This window comes from Pinus tabuliformis, chromosome 8 (assembly GCF_031772625.1).
Source record: "Pinus tabuliformis cultivar Carrire ecotype Pingquan chromosome 8, CPIR1, whole genome shotgun sequence".
Classification (NCBI taxonomy): Eukaryota; Viridiplantae; Streptophyta; class Pinopsida; order Pinales; family Pinaceae; genus Pinus; species Pinus tabuliformis.
Genome location: NC_142294.1, coordinates 562402368 through 562422306, shown reverse-complemented (window position 1 = coordinate 562422306; position 19939 = coordinate 562402368). Strand labels below are relative to the sequence as shown.

Sequence of the window (19939 nt, the reverse complement as noted above, 5' to 3'; positions counted from 1 at the left end):
AATATATTTGTAACTAGAAAAAATAACTTATCTTGAGAAGCAATATGGAAAGGAGGGAAAAAACTATCCTAAAAAATTCTCACATTCCTCGCCATTAATATATCCCATAATATAATTAAAGGAAAGGCTCTAAAATCTTTCAATTCAAGCTTCTACTGAGAATGCTTGAAACAATCAACAATGGAGCCCCCCTACCAACTATATTGTACACCTTTTAAGATATCCATTTTTTGCTTAAACTTCCTTAGAGTATGAATAGAGAATAAGTGAATGGGTTATAGTTTCCTCCCCTTTTTTCCATAATGAATGCCTGCTTGAACTATGCTTATTCTTTTTTTAAAATACAACTCAGATAAAACCTTTGTTCATGATAGCTAGCCACATGAAAATCCTTAATTTTAAAGGAGATTTGTCAATCTTCACTACTGGTTTTTAGCACCATTGAGGATCTTCAAACTTTTCATGAGCATACATGGTTTTATATCATAATCTCAAAACATAATATCCTAAAACATTTTTACTGGACCATACAAACTCATTCTCTACTTCTTTAATGTAAACTTGGCATATCTTAATCTTACTTGTATAGGCCTTGCCAATCCTCTTTACATTTTCTTCGAAGCTTAAAAGATCTACCTCTTTGAGTGTTGTTTCCAATTTTTTTTGTTTTTTTAAGTATTTGAAAAAAATTAAAAATACACCACTTTTAAAGATAACTTAGTTGTTAGATCATTTGTAAGCATTCCTAATATAACACCCCACATTTTGGCTTTTAAAATAATTACCTTTATGTTATTTTTTCTTTCCTTACTTATTATTTGTTGAAATTACTTAAATTAATAAAACAATATTATCGTGATACGTAGACCTATATATACAAAAATATAAAGTAATGTATAAAATTCACTATGTAAATTATTAATACTAGTTTATTTTCTGAAGCATATAAAATTTAAAAGAAATGAGAGTTTGGTAATTGTTTATCACTAGTACACAAGGAAGATATGAACATGCAACTACACATACCCTGCACGTGTACACTATTATCTTTTAAAACGTATTAATTATTTTATTATAAAAGAATTTATACATGATCAGTCGAATAAATTATAATTATAGTCTAATTAGTTCGAGGAATTGCTTGGAAAGTTATGGAATTTCCGGTCATATTTAGAAAAAATCTGGTAAGGATTTTTCTAAATCTAAGTTATAGTTGTTAAACTTCAAAATTTTAGGTGTCCTAGACGTTTTTGATGGTCTTGAATCCAGTTCCACCATCAAAAACACGATTCAAACACTGTCTCTATAAGATTTTTTGAATTTTTTTTGCCCAAATTCCAAACAATTCCTCCATCCAGACAATTTTATTATTCGTTAAATTAAAATGTGTATACCCTTTTCACGCACTCCATGCCTTTACTTCTACAAAATTTCCTACTCACATTTTTAGCATCTGAATCCTAGTTCGGATCTAGTTGGAAAACCTCTTTCAACAATCCAGTGAAGTGTAAACGATCTCCAAACCAAAAACAGATTTACCAACACTTGGTTCGTTGAATCAAGATAATGGATTTGTTTCCAAATCCAATGATGCATTAACATTGACCTTTCAAGCTAGTTTGGTCACACTACTTTCCCAACGTAACCTTTAATGTATTGAAATCAATAATGTCAAATCTAACAAACCCGGTCTTTATCATTGGTCCACTCTCCTTGAATCGACATTCACACACTGGATTAAAGTTAACAACATCATTATTTAAAACCCCAAAAGTATTCATGGGATTTACGATGATACACTGGACTAAAATCGCCAGAGAAGATAGGGCCACATTGGATAGAATCTTCGAATTAATTGGTAACTTGCTTTTTTGAAGTTCTCTATCCTGTGATTTTTTAAAATTTTTGGTGTCAGAATTCAGCGGAAAAATTTGAGGTGAAATTTTGATTTGTGTTGTTTAAATTGGTTTTTTTATTATAAATATGGATTCAACGCTCTAAAAAACTTTTAGGGCACCTCGATTGTGCATATATTACTTATTAAACTTGTGATTTCAATAAAATCTTACCAACTTTTAAAAAAATAAAAAAAAAACTCACAATAAAACCTTCCAAAAAATCGCACTAACTACAACTCCGTTCTTTTCTTGAAAAACCCTAGTCCTGCATGACCAGGCTCAGTCGGTGAGAGTTATGATTGCCAAATGACATTCGTAGCCGTTTCTTTTCTTGAAAAACCCTAGTCCTGCATGACCAGGCTCAGTCGGTGAGAGTTATGATTGCCAAATGACATTCGTAGCCGTTTTTATTGATAAAAGGTGGACTACCCTAGTCCTGCATGACCAGGCTCAGTCGGTGAGAGTTATGATTGCAAAATGACATTCGTAGCCGCATTTATTGATAAAAGGTGGACTTCTCATATTTTAGGTTTATAGCCAAGATGCTCATCCTTAAATTTAGCATTAATGTCAAAATTTCACCTAAAGAAAATTCGTATGGTTTGTATTAACAATGGTGTTATATGTAAATATTCATTTTTTTTTGGAAATTTGGGGTGCATATTTATTTATAGTTTGAATGCGGATAATTAATATATATATATATATTTTTTGGAAAAATCATAATTTTTATTAATATAAGAAAATTATATATTGTAGATGTATTTCGCATACGTTATATGTGAGGCTATTGCTTATCAAGAAAGGGAGTATCAAAAAAAGATTTATGTTTTCTATTCTGAGAGGGTATATTTTCTGTATTGTTCATAATAGAGATAAAAAAAGACTCCTTGCAAGGAGTACTTACGTTTGTCATGTATGTACAACTGATAACTTAAAGCAAAAAACTATAAACATGTAAAAAACAGGCTCCTTTTGAGCCAGTTATGCTATATAATCCATGTATGGACAATGGTAGTACTGGTAATGTACACCATCCCTATGCTCCAGGATCAACCATGTGCCACGAGGCCGGTTCACAGCTTCCTTGGAAAGTTGATTGGCAGTTTGGTTGCGTTCCTTGTAGATATGGCGACAAATAGAGAGGTCAAATTGTGCAATGAGTCTGTGCACCTCTTCCAAGATAGGTCTCAATGAGTAAGCAAAGCAGTTAATTGTATTGTTTATCTAATTGCATACAATTTTTGAGTCCCCAAAAAATTGAATATTCCTACAATGTTTTTCCAAAGCAAAATGTATGAGATGTTTTAGAGTGATCAGCTCTGCAGAATTGTTGGTACCCCTTCCTAGACCCATTTGTATTTTATAATAATGAGAGTTTGTAATGTATAGTATAGCACCCCCACACCCAACTTCTTGTACTGATCCATTGAAGTATGCCCAGGGCTGTTTTCGGTTGAAGTCCTCAGGGACAATGTTCCTAGGGTGTGGAATATTATCATATTCAGGGATGGAGTTACAGTTAGCCAGAATGTGGGCGATAACGGAGGGCCAATAAGGAATGATTTCCTGAAATATGCAGTGGTTACATGCGATCTAGATTGCCCAACAAATGAGGAGGGGGTAGGTTCCTAGCTTTGATCAGGGTCGTTGTGGTCCACCATGCGGTCCAAGCATCTAGCATACTCCTGCCCTGCCATTTGCAGTGGGAGTTGATGGCCAAAAGGGTGGTGTTCCAGAGGTCCACAATGACTGGACAAGTAAGGAATATATGATCTATAGTTTCAGAACTGTTCTTGCAAATGCAACACCAGGATGGTCCATGCAGGGCTCTCTTGTTCAGATTGTCTCCCGTGGGTGCCTTATTTCTTAGTACTGTCCACATGAATAATCTAGTTCTGGGAGGCGCCTTTAATTTCCACAGGTGTTTCCACCAATGTTCAACAGCCAGGGGTTGATGGAAAACGACAATACATAGGTATCCCTCCTTAGGGGAGTATAAGCCATTTTTTGCATGTGCCCAGATGATCTCGTCTTCCCCCTCAGTAATTCTGGTGTGCGATTCTATGAGTGCAGCTATATACTCCTCCCATTGTTGGTGCCAAATCTGAGGGATATGTAAGCTCCGAGCAAATTTCCATGCTTGATGGAATATAGTGGTGTGCTCCAGGTCTGCTATGTGACTGATATGAGAGATCCCTGTATTGGTGAGATGTAGCAAAAGGTCCTGTGGAAGTCTGTGGATGTTACCACAGCCAATCTAGGGATCTAATCCAATGCGAACTGATGTACCAGATTGGATTTTCCACATGATCCCATCACGGATAATTGGCATGGAGTTTATCATGGCCTTCCATATGATCGAGATCCCAGTGTTATTCCAACTTGACCGACGGATCTACTCCATCAGATTGAGGGGAGATATATATTTCGAATAAGTCACTCTTGTCCATAAGCTGTTGGTGGTAATCAGTTGCCATCCTAATTTGGCTGCCAGAGTAGCTGAGAAATCATCCAGCATTTTGATTTCCCATCCTCCCCATTTCTTAGGTAGAGCGAGCGATTCCCATTTAGCCCAGGGAAAACTTCTCCCAGCCTGTTTACCTTTCCAAAGGAATCTGCAACAGAGGTTTTGTATTCTTGACAGTATACCCTAGGGGATCCATGCGAATGACATCCAATATACAGGGGTAGCTTCAAGTACAACTTTTATGAGAACTAGTCGACCTGCTCTGGAGAGGTACTTATGGTGCCAGATATTGAGTCTTCTCTCTAGATTGGAGATTAACCATGTCCAATCTGCTGTCTTGTATCCAAGTGGTTTTAGTTTGTACCCCAGGTACTCAAGACCATCCTCCATCTGCAGAAGAGTGAATCGAAATCTGTGGAGTGCAAATGTATCTCAGGTGGTGTGCACCCTGAAGCTGTTAGTGTGGATTTTGTGTTATTGATTTCCATGCTTGTAGCAGTTCGACATAATTCCATGGTGTTCTGTATGTTGGTCAAATCCCCAATATCTCCATTGAGAAAAATCAACACATCATCTACAAAGAGTAAATGTGTCAGAGTGCATATGTCGGTGGTCCTGATTCCCTGTAGCCTGCCCATAATGCGTTCTTCCCTTATAAGTCTGTTGAGCCCCTCCATAATAAGCAAAAACAATAGGGGGGACAAAGGGTATCCCTGCCTGAGACCTCTTTTTGAGTGAAAGAAGGGTGATGCCAATCCATGAATAAGTACACTGAAATATATGTTAATTATGCAACACATGATCCATTGTATAAATTCTATGAGAAAGCCAAGATGTGTTAAGATCATTCTGATGTATAACCAACTTGCACGATCAAAAGCTTTGGAGAGGTCTACCTTGAGGATCATACCTTTCAATTTCTTTGTTTGTATAGAGTGCATCACTTCTTGTGTAGTTCCAACAACTTCATGTATCTGTTGGTCCTGGAGGAAAGCGAACTGTTCAGAGGAAATGTGGGAGGATAAGATGGGGCGAAGACGATTAGCTACGATCTTGGCAATGATTTTATATATGCAGTTGTAGAGGGAGATGGGGTGAAAGTCATCATATGAGGTAGGATCAGATTTAGGGATAAGTTCAATGAATGTGAAGTTGAAGGCCTCATACATCCTCCAAGTGATATGACTGTCTTCAATGACCTTAAGCAGATCATCACCCAAAAGTTCAAAGAAAGCAATGTAGAACTCCACCGACTAGCCATCTGGTCCTGGGCTCTTGTCTCACTTGAACCATTTCAAAGTAGCCTCGAGCTCGCCCATAGTGACCTCCTTGTTGAGATCCATTACAGCCTCCTGATCCACGAACCGAGGAAATAGTTGTGCCACTCTGATAATTTCGGCCAATGTAGCATTGGGAGGAGCTTTGTATAGCTGCTTGTAGTGAGATGTGGCCAGGGTGGCTAATTGCTGGAAAGTATTTACTCTAATCCCCTGCTCATTTGTCAGATGCCAAATGGTGTTGATGGATTTTTACCCATTTGCATATTTGTGGAAGAATTTTGTGTTATCATCTCCCTCGAGCAGCCAAATGGCTCTGCTTCTCAGCCTCCAAGTTTCTTCCCTGTCCTTTAAAATTTTGCTTCTCTGTGCTACTAAGGATGTGAGCTTCTCCTTCTGATCAGGAGTTGTGTGTCCCCATCCTTGCTCATCTTCCATTGCAGCTATCTCAGCTTCAGTGTCCCTTAGGGTTTGTTCATCCAACAATCTCTTGTTGTGTGCCCAAATTTTTGATAATCTTTTCAGCTCCCTTAGATTATGAGCGAATCCTTCAGTTATATTCCCACCAGCAGTAGGAGGGTGTGTCTTCCAATAATTTGTTACCATATTTATGTAGGATGCGTCTTTCAACCATGTTGAGTTGAACTTGAATGGAGATTTGGGCTTGTTCAGACCTCCTTTGATTTCAAGGTATATCGGTGAGTGGTCAGATATACCCCATGATCCAACCCACTGTCTATAGTTATAACCCGTACTCAGCAGTCGCTCTTTGTTGAGGAAAAGATCTAGTCTTCTAGCAAGCCTATCCTCCCTAGTTCTTCTGTTCCTCCAAGTAGGTTGTATTCTCACAGATGGTATATCGATGAGATTGTGGTCCTCTAAGATGTTCTCAAAGAAAGCAGATAGAGGGTCAATCTGGGCATGATGACCCCAAGATTTGAAGTATCCAATTGAGAAATTTAGATCTCCTCCAAGGATTAGATTGTCCAGTTGCAATAGATTAGAATTTAGTAAATGCTCCAAAAAATATCCACGATTTTGACATGGCCCATAAACATTGAGGAGTCTGATGTCAGAGCCAAGTTCGGATGAGTAGATGTCCGCCCCGATATGACCGATGCCTCCCCAAATATTACAAAGTTTGATAGTCCGAGAATTGAACCCTAATGCAATACCACCAGAGCGTCCATTAACATCAAGGGCATGAAACGTCCAACCAGGTAACATGGATTCTAGTAGGTGTGTGATAACCTCCGCTAGACCCAGGGTTTCCTGAAGGAATATGACATCTACCAGCTCAGTACTTAGAAGCCTATGAAAAGCTAGTTTTTTCTCAGGGCTAGCTAACCCTCGGCAATTAAAGGAGAGCAGCTTCATGGAGGAGATGGTTCCAGGGTGTTCTGTGCTCTAAGAACCTGGTCAATAGCAAGCTGTCGGCCTGAGACAACCTCCTCCCCTGCCTGTTGCTTGGCTTTGGATAGGGAGGAGGGTCTGCCCCTAGGAGGTTTCAAAGGGATGGAGGGGGATATCAAACCAATGCCAATAGAATCGAGGGGTAGAGATCGAGAGAGTGAATGAAGTGGGTAGTTATGAGTGAGAGACCCTTGTTCAGAGTTTGTGGATCGGGTAGAAGGGGTCGGTTCCGGGAAAGATGGGGGGGTGCAAGAGAAAGTGGGAGGGGGGGGTTGCAGGGAGCAGGCCAATGATTTAGGGAGAGGAGATAAAATTGCGATTCCTTGATGATCAACAATGGATGATGCAATAAAACATGAAGAAGTAGAGAAGTTCAAAGAAACAAGATTAGAAATGGGCATATCCGAAGTAAGCGCAGCCGGTTCAACTGCCCTAGCCCTGGTCAATGGAGGAGATGGAGGTTGATAGGGAGCTTTGCCGCGCTTCTTCGGCGTTTCCTTGACTGCTGCTGTCGCTGCTGCTTTAGAGGAGGTATGGTGCTTAGAATCCTTGGTAGCCTTGGAAGGGATCGTCTTTCCCTTGTCCTCTGCCCTTGCGTTTCCATTCAGGGGACAAGCCTTGAATAAGTGACCCACCTTGTGGCATCTCCTGCATCTAAAAGGGACCCCCTCATAATCAAGGATCTAAACCTGTGAGAAATGTCTCCATAGCAGAGTGATTTGCTCCTGCAGCCCGTCCTTGGTATCAAGATGGACCAGAATCCTTGCATATGCCATGATGCCTGTGGTTAAATATGATTTATTGTGCTCCAAGTAGGTTCCCCGGGCATTTTTGATGCGTCTGAAAATGTCCTCAAACCAAAAATGGAGGGGCATGCCCGATAATCTAACCCACAATGGTCCAGCGCCCAATTGTTCTTGCTCAGGGTCGAAAAGAAGGTTCCATCGACAAAGGAGAATGGGGGCTTGTTCAATGTGCCAGAAGGAAGGTAGGACCCAATTGGTGTGTTCGGCTCTCGCAAAGCCTAATGCAAACCATCCCCAGACGAAGGTTTGTATGAAGGATAGTTCTGCCATATGACGCCCACAGATTTCTGCTCTCCATTGTTTAAGCCTTGCCACGGTATAACTCCTCCCACGAACCCTACCTACCAAGACTTTGTCGGTGGTGTCCATGTTTTGACCCCACTGGATGTCTTCACCCAATCGAAGTGCAATGTCTTGGGACCTGGGTTTAACGCACTTTTGCTTCTTCCCTGACTTGTGGCTCTTGTCGTTGTTGTCCGCCTGTGTGCCGCTGTGGTGAGGGTTCAGATGAGGGTTTGGTGGATTCAGTCCTGGCCTAGTAGGGTTTGCTTCCAAATTCGTGGGGATGCTTACAAAGAGAGGAGTTGCATGAAATGCAGCAAGAGGAGTATCATGAGGAAGAACCGAGGGTTCACCGGGAGGGGAAGATGTAGGGAAGTGTGAACCGGCGGACAGAGGATGTGGTGGGTAACTCGAGGAGCCCGTGGTGAGGTTAGGGCCTATGCAACGAGCCAAAAACTATAGGGATGCCGGTGAAGGGGGAGGGGTAGCAGTAACCGGCCAGGAGGGGGGGTCCTCAGGTAGGGTAACAACCGGGCATAAGTGACTCGAAATTGATAGCAGAGGTGCAATGACATCCGAAAAATCGGTGCTGAGGGGGAACATTCCATTTGAGATTGAGGGGTGGGTTGCCCAGATGGAGACATCAGCGATAGGGTCATCTGAGTAGTCAACCGAATCCATCTCCATAACTGTCTACCGAAAATGATGCGACCGCTGCCACCAGGAGTAGTAGACCTTTGTCGTTGACGCTGAACTGAGCTTTGGAGAAAGGAAACGGGCAGAGTCACGATGGAATCACGGGAGAGATAGTGAGGGTTGCAACGGAGGGAAAACAAAATCTAGTGCGACGAGCATCAGGAGAAAACGACAGCTGGGTCCAGCCAAGGCGGTACAGGAAAGATGGACATACTCCATCAGTGCAGGTCATGCAGGTAAACCCTAGCCCATATCAGACGCCATCCGTAGAGGGTTTCGTATCTCCATTCGTACCTTTTTTTCTACCATCAACCATGTGAGTCCGAGACCCTTTATATTTATTTATTTTAAGAAAATAAATATAAATATAAATTAAAATAATTATTTTTAAATTAAATATTTAAATAATTGTAATTGTTTATCTGTATCATAATAATTTTTAATTTATTTGATTGAAATGATATATATGAAGATGAAATTATTTAAAATAATAAATTTTTTATTAAAAAATTATATATTAAAATTTTAATTATATTTTTTATTTTAAAATTTCAATTATAATTTTTATTTTAAAATTTCAATTTTATTTTTATATAAAAATGAATTGATATATTTTTAAATTTTTATTTATTTATTTTTCTATTTATAATTAAATTAAAAAATATATTATTATTATTTCATAATTTAGATATATGATAAGGTCTTTATGTATTGTTGGTATTGGTAAGTGGTAGCAAATAGAAACTCCTCCCCCTGTATGAAGAGGTGAATGAAGATTTACCCAAGAGCCCATCTATCGGATTCCACAGATGCCAGGATTCTTTCACCAGAAGCCAGTCATACCCACCTGTACTTAGATACATTCTAACCGGTAGCTCCCTAGCCGTAACAGTCCTGAACCAGAACCAAATTTTGAAGACGATGAAGCTCATTCAAATAATGACTCAAGGTGGTAGTGGTAACTGGTAATTATATTTTTATATATAAATGAATTGATGTGCTTTTTTTATAATAATTTTAATAATTTTTAAATTGTTATTTATTTATCTTTCTATTTATAATTAAATTAAAAAATATATTATTATTATTTCATAATTTAGATATATTATATGTTTTAATATTATAAAACAGAAAGCATATTTGACTTTAGTCCTATTTTTAGAATATAAGTTACATGGAACAAGAGTATAGATTTAATTTAAATCTAATTACATTTTTTATTTTATTTTTTATGTTCAAAAATATTTTTAGTTATTTTTTAAATTATTATTATTATTTTTTTTTAAAAGCTATTTTTATATTATTAATAAAATTAAAAAATACATTATTATTGTTTCGTATATATTATAATTAGTAATATTATTAAATAGAAATCATTTTTTAATATAGCTATATTTTTAAAATATAAATTATATGTAGTTGTGGATGTTGTCAAGTTGTGCATGCAATAAAATTATAAATTGTAAATTGTAAACGTTAACATTTCAAATTTGAGAGGTTTAAATTTTTATAACTAGACTAGATTCATCTTAATTTAGGATCTATAAGCGGAGAGAGATAAAATCTCTCAAGGTGCAAACCTCTTTTTTGAGTGCAAAACTTGAAGAAAGGTTTCCACCTCGAGAGATTTGATCTCTCTTGGCGCTTGATAGATCCAAGGTTAAGATGAATCTAGTTTGGTTATATAATATTATATGATATCTATATTTCTATCTACGCGTCTCTTTTTTATTCCCTCTCTCTATCTCACCCCCCAAACATACACACTCACTCTCCATATATATATCTAGCTTCCTCTCTCTCTCTCTTCCTCTTCTCTCTCACTCACTTCCCCTTCTTTCCTTCTCTCTCTCTCTTCCTCTTCTCTCTCACTCACTTCCCCTTCTCTCCTTCTCTCTCTCTTCCCTCCCACTCTCCTCTTTCCCTCTCTCTCTCTCTTCCCTCCCACTCTCCTTTTTCCCTCTCTCTCTCTCCATCTCTCCCTTTTCACTCCCTTTCTCTCTCCACCTTTCTCCCTCTATGCCTTCTTCCCTCCCTCTCTCCCCCTCCAACTCCATCTCTATCACTCTCTCTCTCCTTCTCTCTCTTCTTTCCTCTCTCCCCCTTTCTCTCTCTTGACTCCTCTCTCTACCTTTCTCTCCCACCTCACTCTGTCTCTCCCCCCCATCTCTCTCTCTTCCCTCCAACTCTGTCACTATCTCCCTCCCTCTCTCCTCTCTCTTCCTTCCATCTCTATGCCTCCCCCTCTCTCTCTTCCCCTTCTCACCTTATCTCTCTTCTCTCCTCTTCTATCTCTTCCCTTCTCTCATCTCTCCCTCACTCTCTCTCCATCTCTCCCTTGTCACTCCCTCTCACTCGCCTCCTCTATCTCTATGTATTTGGTCTTTTCTCCCGCTCTTTCCATGCTCTCTCCCCCCACCCTCTCTCTCTATCTTAAATTTAATCCCATTGTATTGTGTTTAAGTAAGTATCTAAATTAAAAAAAACTCAATTAGTTGTAAAATATTAAAACTATATTTTGGATCAATCATGTCAAAAAGAATACAATAGTGAAAACTTAAAAGAATCATGCACTATCTTTCCTCCATTATTGTTAAGTCACTTTGCTTGCTCTCATCACTTGGATTCCTAGTTAAGATGGATATAAGCTAGTTCTTAATAATATTATTTATATTATAAAAAATTTACTTCATTATATATACAAATATTCTCATTTTTGATTTTATTAAAACCTTGATTTAATTTCTATGGGAATATTTTTAGTAGTGAGGATAGATGGTTTGGAGATATCTCAAAAGTAATTATAACATTTTTCCTCTTAGATTTTTTTTTTGTTTGTAAGCTTGGCAGGACCTTTTCATTCATTCATTTTCAAAAGTAGGTTACATCCATAATAGACGTTTAATGGCCTCAACCTGCCCACTGGGAAACCAGGTCTGTTGGCCACTGAATCACATTATATGTCATCCAAAACCTCAAAAGTTTAAGCCTGTCAAACAAAGCCTTATATGATTGAATGTTTGGAAAACATCTATCACCTAAATAACTATAGTAAGAAATGCTAGCCGACATATACATCAAGAAAACTAGACAAAATAGAAACTACCATAACCATACTAACAACTATTCATCATAGGACTCCACAGGAGTTAGCTCCTTAGCACTGGAGCCTGGTAATTCTGATTGAGGAAGGCACGAGATGTGTTGCTCAATGCCTCTTAGATTTGATCTAAAAAATGTTATAAAATAAAGTATTTTGATTTTGAAATAAGTTATGGTTTTTCGGCATGTGATATTGATAAGCTATGGTATTATAACAAAGTTTATTTGCAAGTTAATAATATACAAGGTAAGGTGGGGGCGAATATCCATGGTTAAGAATCTTGTCATATTGTTATAAAATATTTTGATTGTGAAATAAGTTATGGTTTATGGGCATGTGGTATTGATAAACCATCGTATTTCCCCATGATATTGTAACAAAGCCTATTCACACGTTAATAACAAAATCAAAATATAACAAATTGAATTTTATTATTTTTATTACTTTAGTGTTTTATTATTAATTGAGCCGACATTTAAACTTATTTACATACTTACATTACACCTACACATCTACCCTATACTGGACTGTAGAGCGATGCAATAAAATACGAATGGTAAATTTATTGTTAGATCTGAGACTTTTGTGATCCATATTGTAGATAAATGTCTTTCGGATTAATCACATCATTAGGATTTGGTCGACGTTTCGAACCAACTAATGTGGTTCATCCTTAGGACAAGGTGGGAAAAAATCATACAATCTTCATGAATAAATAGCAGGGATGCATCATTGCCCAAGGTTAGTCGTTGAAAAATAGTCGTTGGAGATTAGTTAAAAAAGTTCTCAAATTTTTTTAAAAAGGGAGATAGGAAATATTTAATATTCTAAATTTAGTTTAATATTCTAAAATTAGTTATAAATTATTTAACATTTCGAATTGTTAGGATGTTAATAATAAGTTAAAAGTATTAATAAAAATAGTTGTCAGGACCTCCCCCCCAATGACCAACACATATAAAATCAATTTTATTTAATTATAGGCTGACGGGCCATGAACTCCGCCGCCCTCCCTCAACCACATAACAACAAAGTTAAATTTAAATGTGGCTCGATGACCATTACCCCGCTGAGCCCTCCAACTAACTCCCATTAATACAACATAACTACAGGCGGTGGGCGGGCCACCTTCGGTGGACCCAGCCCATGCCCCACCACACTCATACATGCCATAAATAAAAATGGGCCGGCGGGAATCGAACCCGCCCGGCCACGTGGCCGGCCCGCACCACGAGCGGCCCAACCAATAAACCAATGCACCACCATTAAATGCGCCAACGACCCAATCCAAAATAGCGCGCCATACAACTTATCCGCGAAAGTTAAGGGGTAGGCCGCCCAATGCGGACCCGACCCCCAAAAACACATTAATGCGTTTTTTCAAAAACTAAAGGGCGTGTAAATATGGAGGGTTCGAGGTTTGACCACCCAACCTCCTCATTATAATTTAGAATTTTACCGTTGGGCCAATGGCCATATCATTATAATATCCACCTGAAAAAGTTATATAATCTCATTTGTCAGTGCGCCTAGGGGATGGAGGAGCCAAGAGCATGCACAGAAATTGAGGTGCAAATTTTTTAATTAATTTATTGTAGGTGGAACCATGAGATCAGAGAAGAGGCAGGCAGAACCATGATTGGGCGAAATTCTTAGGAGGGTGAAATTTTTGTAGTGTCCAAATTGGACAAACTTTATGTTGATCCTACACCTCTAGGTGACACGAATCCGATAGCGCTGTCAATTTCCTGATCTGAGCAACAGATTTTCAGAGGCCCCGGAGGAGGGAATCTTTGAGGAATCTAGGGGGAATCTAAAAGATTCCTTAAGCTTCGAATTTCCACTTTCTCAGAATTTAGAAATTTGATAGTCGATTTTTCACTATTCGACACCACAAATATGATGGTGTATTCAGATTTCCCATTTGATCATTTCAATTTTTAGCCACTTTTCAAAGTGGAGTGTAGGTGTCAGCGTTCAACGTGTGAGCAATCATTCCATGAGATTCGACACCATGAGATTGATGGTACGACTAGCTTCAGCAGTTTGACATCCTTGTCTTCAGATGGCCCTAGGATGTGAGGTATATGCAGTGTGTTCATGTACTTCTTTTTGCTATGAGATGCATTGTGTTGTACAGATCCCTGTTTGATGTTTGATGTGGGATCTTGTTTCTTACTTGTCTCATGATTCTTGCTTGATGTGATGCGGAATCATTTGCGGGATGTACTTGTTTTCATGATTCGTCATGTTTTGTTTGAGATCCCTTTGTCGTTATGTTGATGGGATACTCATGTGTCGCCATATATGATTGCATTGAAATCCCTTTATGCCATGTTGGCAGGATGTTCATTATCATCATGCATGAGTTTATGTCACACTGATGGGAGTCCTTTTTTGACTAAGAGTTCCTGTAGCGGAACGCCTCTTGGAGCCACTCCTGTGTGAGGGAATTTTCCTTGTATGACAGTGACGTCACCTCTTATGTACATCATCACTATTGACAACACTTAATGCAGCAACCTACACCATCTTGACACAGGGGCCCAGAGACATAGTCCTTCTTGGATGAACTTCGTTATCAACATCTTGTTATTCTATGTTGCTGTTGATTGTCATGTTCCTTTCTCATTACAACATGCATATATGTTCTCTTATGCTATTTTTAATGAAATTCTAATCACATCACGAAAGCAAAAGATCTTGGTTAAATCCAGGAGTTGAGTCAACTCGGATAAAGTTTGGTATCAAAGTAGTCTTTGCATGGATGTGAATTGCAAGCATGAACAATGGAACATGCAGCGACAGAGGATGAAAAAGCGATGTATGAGACCATGCTCAAAATTTCCCAAAGGGTGGAAATAATGTATGAAACTCTACAGAAAGAGACAAAGGAAAATGAGCGATTGCAGCTTCAGTTGCAAGCCACGGAAGAGGCATTTGAAGAACTGAAGTACAACAACCAAAATCTTCAAACAAGGAACGCTGAATTGAAGATGCTTCCACATGAAGAGAAAGAGGAAAAGCAGAGTTTGCTACAACAAATGAAAGCTAAGGATGAAGCCTTGGAAAAGCCGCAACGTGATCCATGTGAGGTAAAAAGTAATTCTCTAAATTCATGTATGTGTCCTGATGATGATTTCACTGTTTTTGAAAATCATACCACAAGAATTGGCTCCAAACTGTTGAAGAAAATGGCGTATGAAGGAAAAGGCTTGGGCGTTAATGGCCACGACATTGTCAACCCCATTAAAGTAGAAGAATTACCCCGTCAGGCAGGACTTGTGTATGTCAGGAAAGAAGTTGGGGAACGTGCCGAGGCGACTAGCAAACCACCAACAATAGATGATGAGAAGCCCTCATCAGTTCTTTCCAACTCGACAATGGAGGTAAAAGATGTTGATTTCCTTTTGGTTTCGTCTTCACATAGTATGATTTCTGTTGGAGATGTGGAGATACCAGTTACATGGACAAACATGAGGCTTCTTACCAGGATGAGATACAAGGAAGGAGAAGAACTTGCTGTTAATAACTAAGGCATAACTCAACCATTGGAGGTTGTGTAGAGACCTCAATTTGCAGGATTGAGATACACTGAGGGAGAATGCTCGAAGGTGTCAGATGCTTCCAAGACATTGTTGAAATTGTCAAGGAAAAAGAATGATTGGAACACATCCCCATCATCCCATGGTAGTGTCCATTGCAGGGAAAGAGTTGAGGCAAGCTCTTATCACCATAATGACACCAGAGATGACAAGGAAAGGTATAACCAGTTTCGATATTCGAATGTTCATTTCGATTATAATCACGTTGTTAATGAGGAATGTAAAACATGGCATTGAAAGACATGTACCTTTTGTGGATTAGATAACCATACAATTTCTAAGTGTTGGAAGAGAATACCAGCACACAAAAGGAGGAGGCATGAAAGACCCTCTCAACAGCAGGTAAAGAAACATGTTAAGCAGATCTGGAGGAAGAATATGTACTGCAGTCATTGCAACAGAGGTGGCCATCAAAGAGCCACATGTTGGAGGCTCCATCCACAACAACACCTTAAAGATAAAGTGTCGGTGCATGAACCAGGTGAAGTAGTTATTCGACAAGCAAAACCACCACAGGGGAATGACCCATTCACATTGATAAGTGAAAAATGGTTTCTAGATATGTTAGCTTATCATGGTCATGCTTTTGTAAATCATTTGTTGCATTTTAAAATGTAAAAGTGATGACATGTTTTCCATCACTTGTTAAGCAACAATGATGTCTGGTCTTATTTTAAGTTGCATTTTACACTCTAAAAGTGATGTTGTGTTTCCATCACTTGTCAAAACAAAATAGTGTTTTGACTTATTGTTGTAAATCATGTGTTGCAGTGATGATGTATTTTCCATCACTTATTGGAGCAACAATGATATGTTGGCCTTGTTTTCATAGCTGGGGTATTGTTTCCATTTCGATGTAAACTTCACCACCGGGTATGTGTTATAAACTCGTGGCAAGTATGGGATTCTTGGTTCATTAGTTGGTCATGAAAGTCAAGCATGTAATTTGCAAAAACATTGTACTATAGGTTGAAGAGGTTGCAGGTGTCGGATCATTGCTTAAGGCTTCGAAGAATAAAGGTAAAGGAGATGGAAGCGAGACATTTTCAGGACGCTTGTGATGCAGACAAGGTACATAAAAGTTGCATATTATTTTTCATGCTTTTGGAGGACCAAAAGCTCCTCAGTGGGGAGGATTGATCCAGGTGGCTCCAGGGACACACATAGGACAAAGAGGGCTTATGAAAGCTCAAAAATCAAAGTGATCAGAATGCTTTCGAACTAGGACCAGAGCGTAGATCTTGTCGTCTTGATCGCAATGGTGCAAACGGTTCATCAATCCGAGCTCATATGAGGGAGAATGAGCCAGTCAAAATTTTGGTCAAAGTTGGGCAATGGGCAAGGTTTAAGTGTCCTACAATTTGACCAAGCCGGGGTATGAAACCTAGCTCCTGAAAGCAGGTGAATTTGTTGGATCGTTAATTTGTCTAATATCCCCTATATTAGACAAATTCGAAAAAATGTGTTCTATTTTAATAAAAAAATTATATATATATATATATATATATATATATATATATATATATATATATATATATATATATATATATATATATATATATATATCTATATATATATATATATATATATATATATATAGATTATGGGTTGGCGGGCCACCAACCCCGCCACCCCCCCCAAACGACCAACACATATAAAATCAATTTTTTTTAATTATAGGCTGACGGGCCATGACCCTCGCCGGCCCTCCCTCAACCACATAACAACAAAGTTAAATTTAAATGTGGCTTGGCGGCCATTACCTTGCTGAGCCCTCCAACTAACTCCTGTTAATACAACATAACTACGGGCGGTGGGAGGGCCACCTTTGGTGGACTTGGGCCACGTCCCACCACACTCATACATGCCATAAATAAAGATGGGCCGATAGGAATTGAACCCGCTCGGCCACGTGGCTGGCCCGCACCACAGGCGGCCCAACCAATAAACCAACGCGCCACCATTAAACGCGCCAATGGCCCAATCCAAAACAACGTGTCATACAACATATCCGTGGAAGTTAAGTGGCGGGCTGCCCAATGCGGACTCGACCCCCAAAAACACATTAACACGGTTTTTCAAAAACTAAAAGGCGTGTAAATATGGAGGGGTCGGGGTTTGACCACTTGACCTCCTCATTATAATTCAGAATTTTACTGTTGGGTCAGTGGCCATTTCATTGTAATATCTGCTCGAAAAAGTTATATAAAATCATTTGTAAGTGTGCCCAGGGGATGGAGGAGCCAAGAGCACACACGAAGATCGAGGCACAAATTTTTTAATTAATTTATTGCAGGTAGAACCATGAGCCCAGAGAAGAAGCAAGTAGAACCATGATTGGGCGAAATTCTCAAGAGGGTGAAAATTTTGTAGTGTCCAAATTGGAAAATCTTTATGTCGATCCTACACCTCTCGGTGACACGAACCCGATGGCGCAATCGGTTTCTTGATCTGAGCAGCAGATTTCCAGAGGACTTGGAGGAGGGAATCTTTGAGGAATCTAGGGGGAATCTAAAAGATTCCTTAAGCTCCAGATTTCCACTTTCTCAGAATTCAGAAATTTGACAGTCAATTTTGCACTATTCGACGCCACAAATCTGATGGTGTATTCAGATTTCCCATTTGATCATTTCATTTTTCAGCCACTTTTCAAAGTGGAGTGCAGGTGTCAGCATTCAACGTGCGAGCAATCATTCCATGAGATTCGACGTCGTGAGATTGATGGTACGACCAACTTCAGCAGTTTGACATCCTCTTCTTCAGATGGCCCCAGGATGTGAGGTATATGCAGTGTGTTCATGTACTTCTTTTTGCTATGAGATGCATTGTGCTGCACAAATCCTTGTTTGATGTTTGATGTGGGATCTTGTTTCTTACTTGTCTCATGATTCCTGCTTGATGTGATGCAGAATCATTTGTGGGATGTACTTGTTGTCATGATTCGTCATGTTTTGTTTGAGATCCCTTTGTCGTTATGTTGATGGGATACTCATGTGTTGCCATGTATGATTGCATTGAAATCCCTTTATGCCATGTTGGCGGGATGTTCATTATCATCATGCATGAGTTTATGTCATACTGATAGGAGTCCTTTTTTGATTGAGAGTTCCTGTAGTGGAACACCTCTTGGAGCCACTCCTGCGTGAGGGAATTTTCCTTGTATGACAGCGACGTCACCTCTTATGTATATCATCACTAATGACAACACTTAATGCATCGGCTTACACCATCTTGACACCGGGGCCCAGAGACGTAGTCCCTCTTGGATGAACTCCGTTATCAACATTTTGTTATTCTATGTTGTTGATGATTTTCATGTTCCTTTTTTATTACAACATGCATATATGTTCACTTATGCTATTTTTAATGAAATTCTAATCACATCACGAAATCAGAAGATCTTTGTTAAATCCGGGAGTTGAGTCAACTCGGATCAACGACTACAAACCATCTAAGTTGCTATCATTTGTAAATAAGAAGATTGCCACAAACCTTAACAAAACTAATAGGAAGACCTGGGATTCACCTATCACATTTTACCCATACTAATCATTCTCTGAGGAAGAGATGTTGGTCGGAGCCTATGCACTAGAACCCAGGGGATCCAATTGCTCCCTCCCCACCCTTGAGTTATAGGGAATGTGGTTTTACACATAAATCAAATGGGTCACTATATTGTCCACGCAGAACCTTAGGCTCGTCAACATTATTTTCACATCTTCAATATAGGTTAAGATGTTATATTTTTCAACCTGTTTATCTTTTAAGAGCAACCCCATAAGCGTTTTCGTTTTCCACTGGAGTGCCATTGAATTCAGGTACTACTTGCACCTCCCCCTAGTATTGCAAGGTTATGGAACCCAACTTGACATGTCTTCCAACAATTATGAGTCTGAGAGAGATTGTCTCTCTTCCATTTTTTTAATCTCCAACTTATGAATCTCTTGGCCTGTCTCAGGAGGAATGGAATTAAAATAGGACACCACAGAGTTATGACCAAAAAGCTTAGCACCACATTAGCCTAGATGAGCTCTGCCTCCTCCTCCCCTCCTGCTTCTCCCTCACTGCCTAAGCGAAATCATATAAACATAGGAGGGTTCTTCCACTTCCTTGAAAAGGGTGCCTCTAATTGAAAAGGGATAGAAAAAGTGACTCGAATCGACCTTGGCAAGCCTTGGGTACCACCAAATAACTTCGTAACAAGAACATTAAACAAAAGAATATTCCAACGCAGACCCACCAAGCAAGGAGATGGAAAACTCCTTATCAATGAGAGAATAAACCCCCTTTACCATTGAGCACACCAAACAAGACCCCAAGACCAAGACACCACAACATTGAAATCACTGAAGACCAATAACCTGACTCAACCCACAACATACGACAAAC

General features: G+C 39.1%; 1 protein-coding gene across 1 annotated transcript; it reads right to left on the bottom strand.

The window, feature by feature from the left end:
• Window positions 1–5648: 5648 nt before the first annotated feature.
• Window positions 5649–7022, bottom strand: LOC149236710 (uncharacterized). Its single transcript, XM_089369009.1, has 2 exons — window positions 6021–7022; window positions 5649–5858 (listed from the first exon to the last, which is right to left on the bottom strand). Exons 1-2 carry the CDS (start codon window positions 7020–7022, stop codon window positions 5649–5651), a joined length of 1212 nt encoding a protein of 403 aa, XP_089225135.1.
• Between the last annotated feature and the right edge of the window lie 12917 nt (window positions 7023–19939).

What these genes read in the sequence shown, in the direction of transcription:
- LOC149236710 (XM_089369009.1), bottom strand. Translation starts at nt 7,022, where the DNA reads ATGAAGCTGCTCTCCTTTAATTGCCGAGGGTTAGCTAGCCCTGAGAAA. An exon ending in AGGAGAAGCTCACATCCTTA is followed by an intron (nt 5,859 to 6,020) that starts GTAGCACAGAGA and finishes ACAAATGAGCAG; the next exon opens with GGGATTAGAGTAAATACTTT.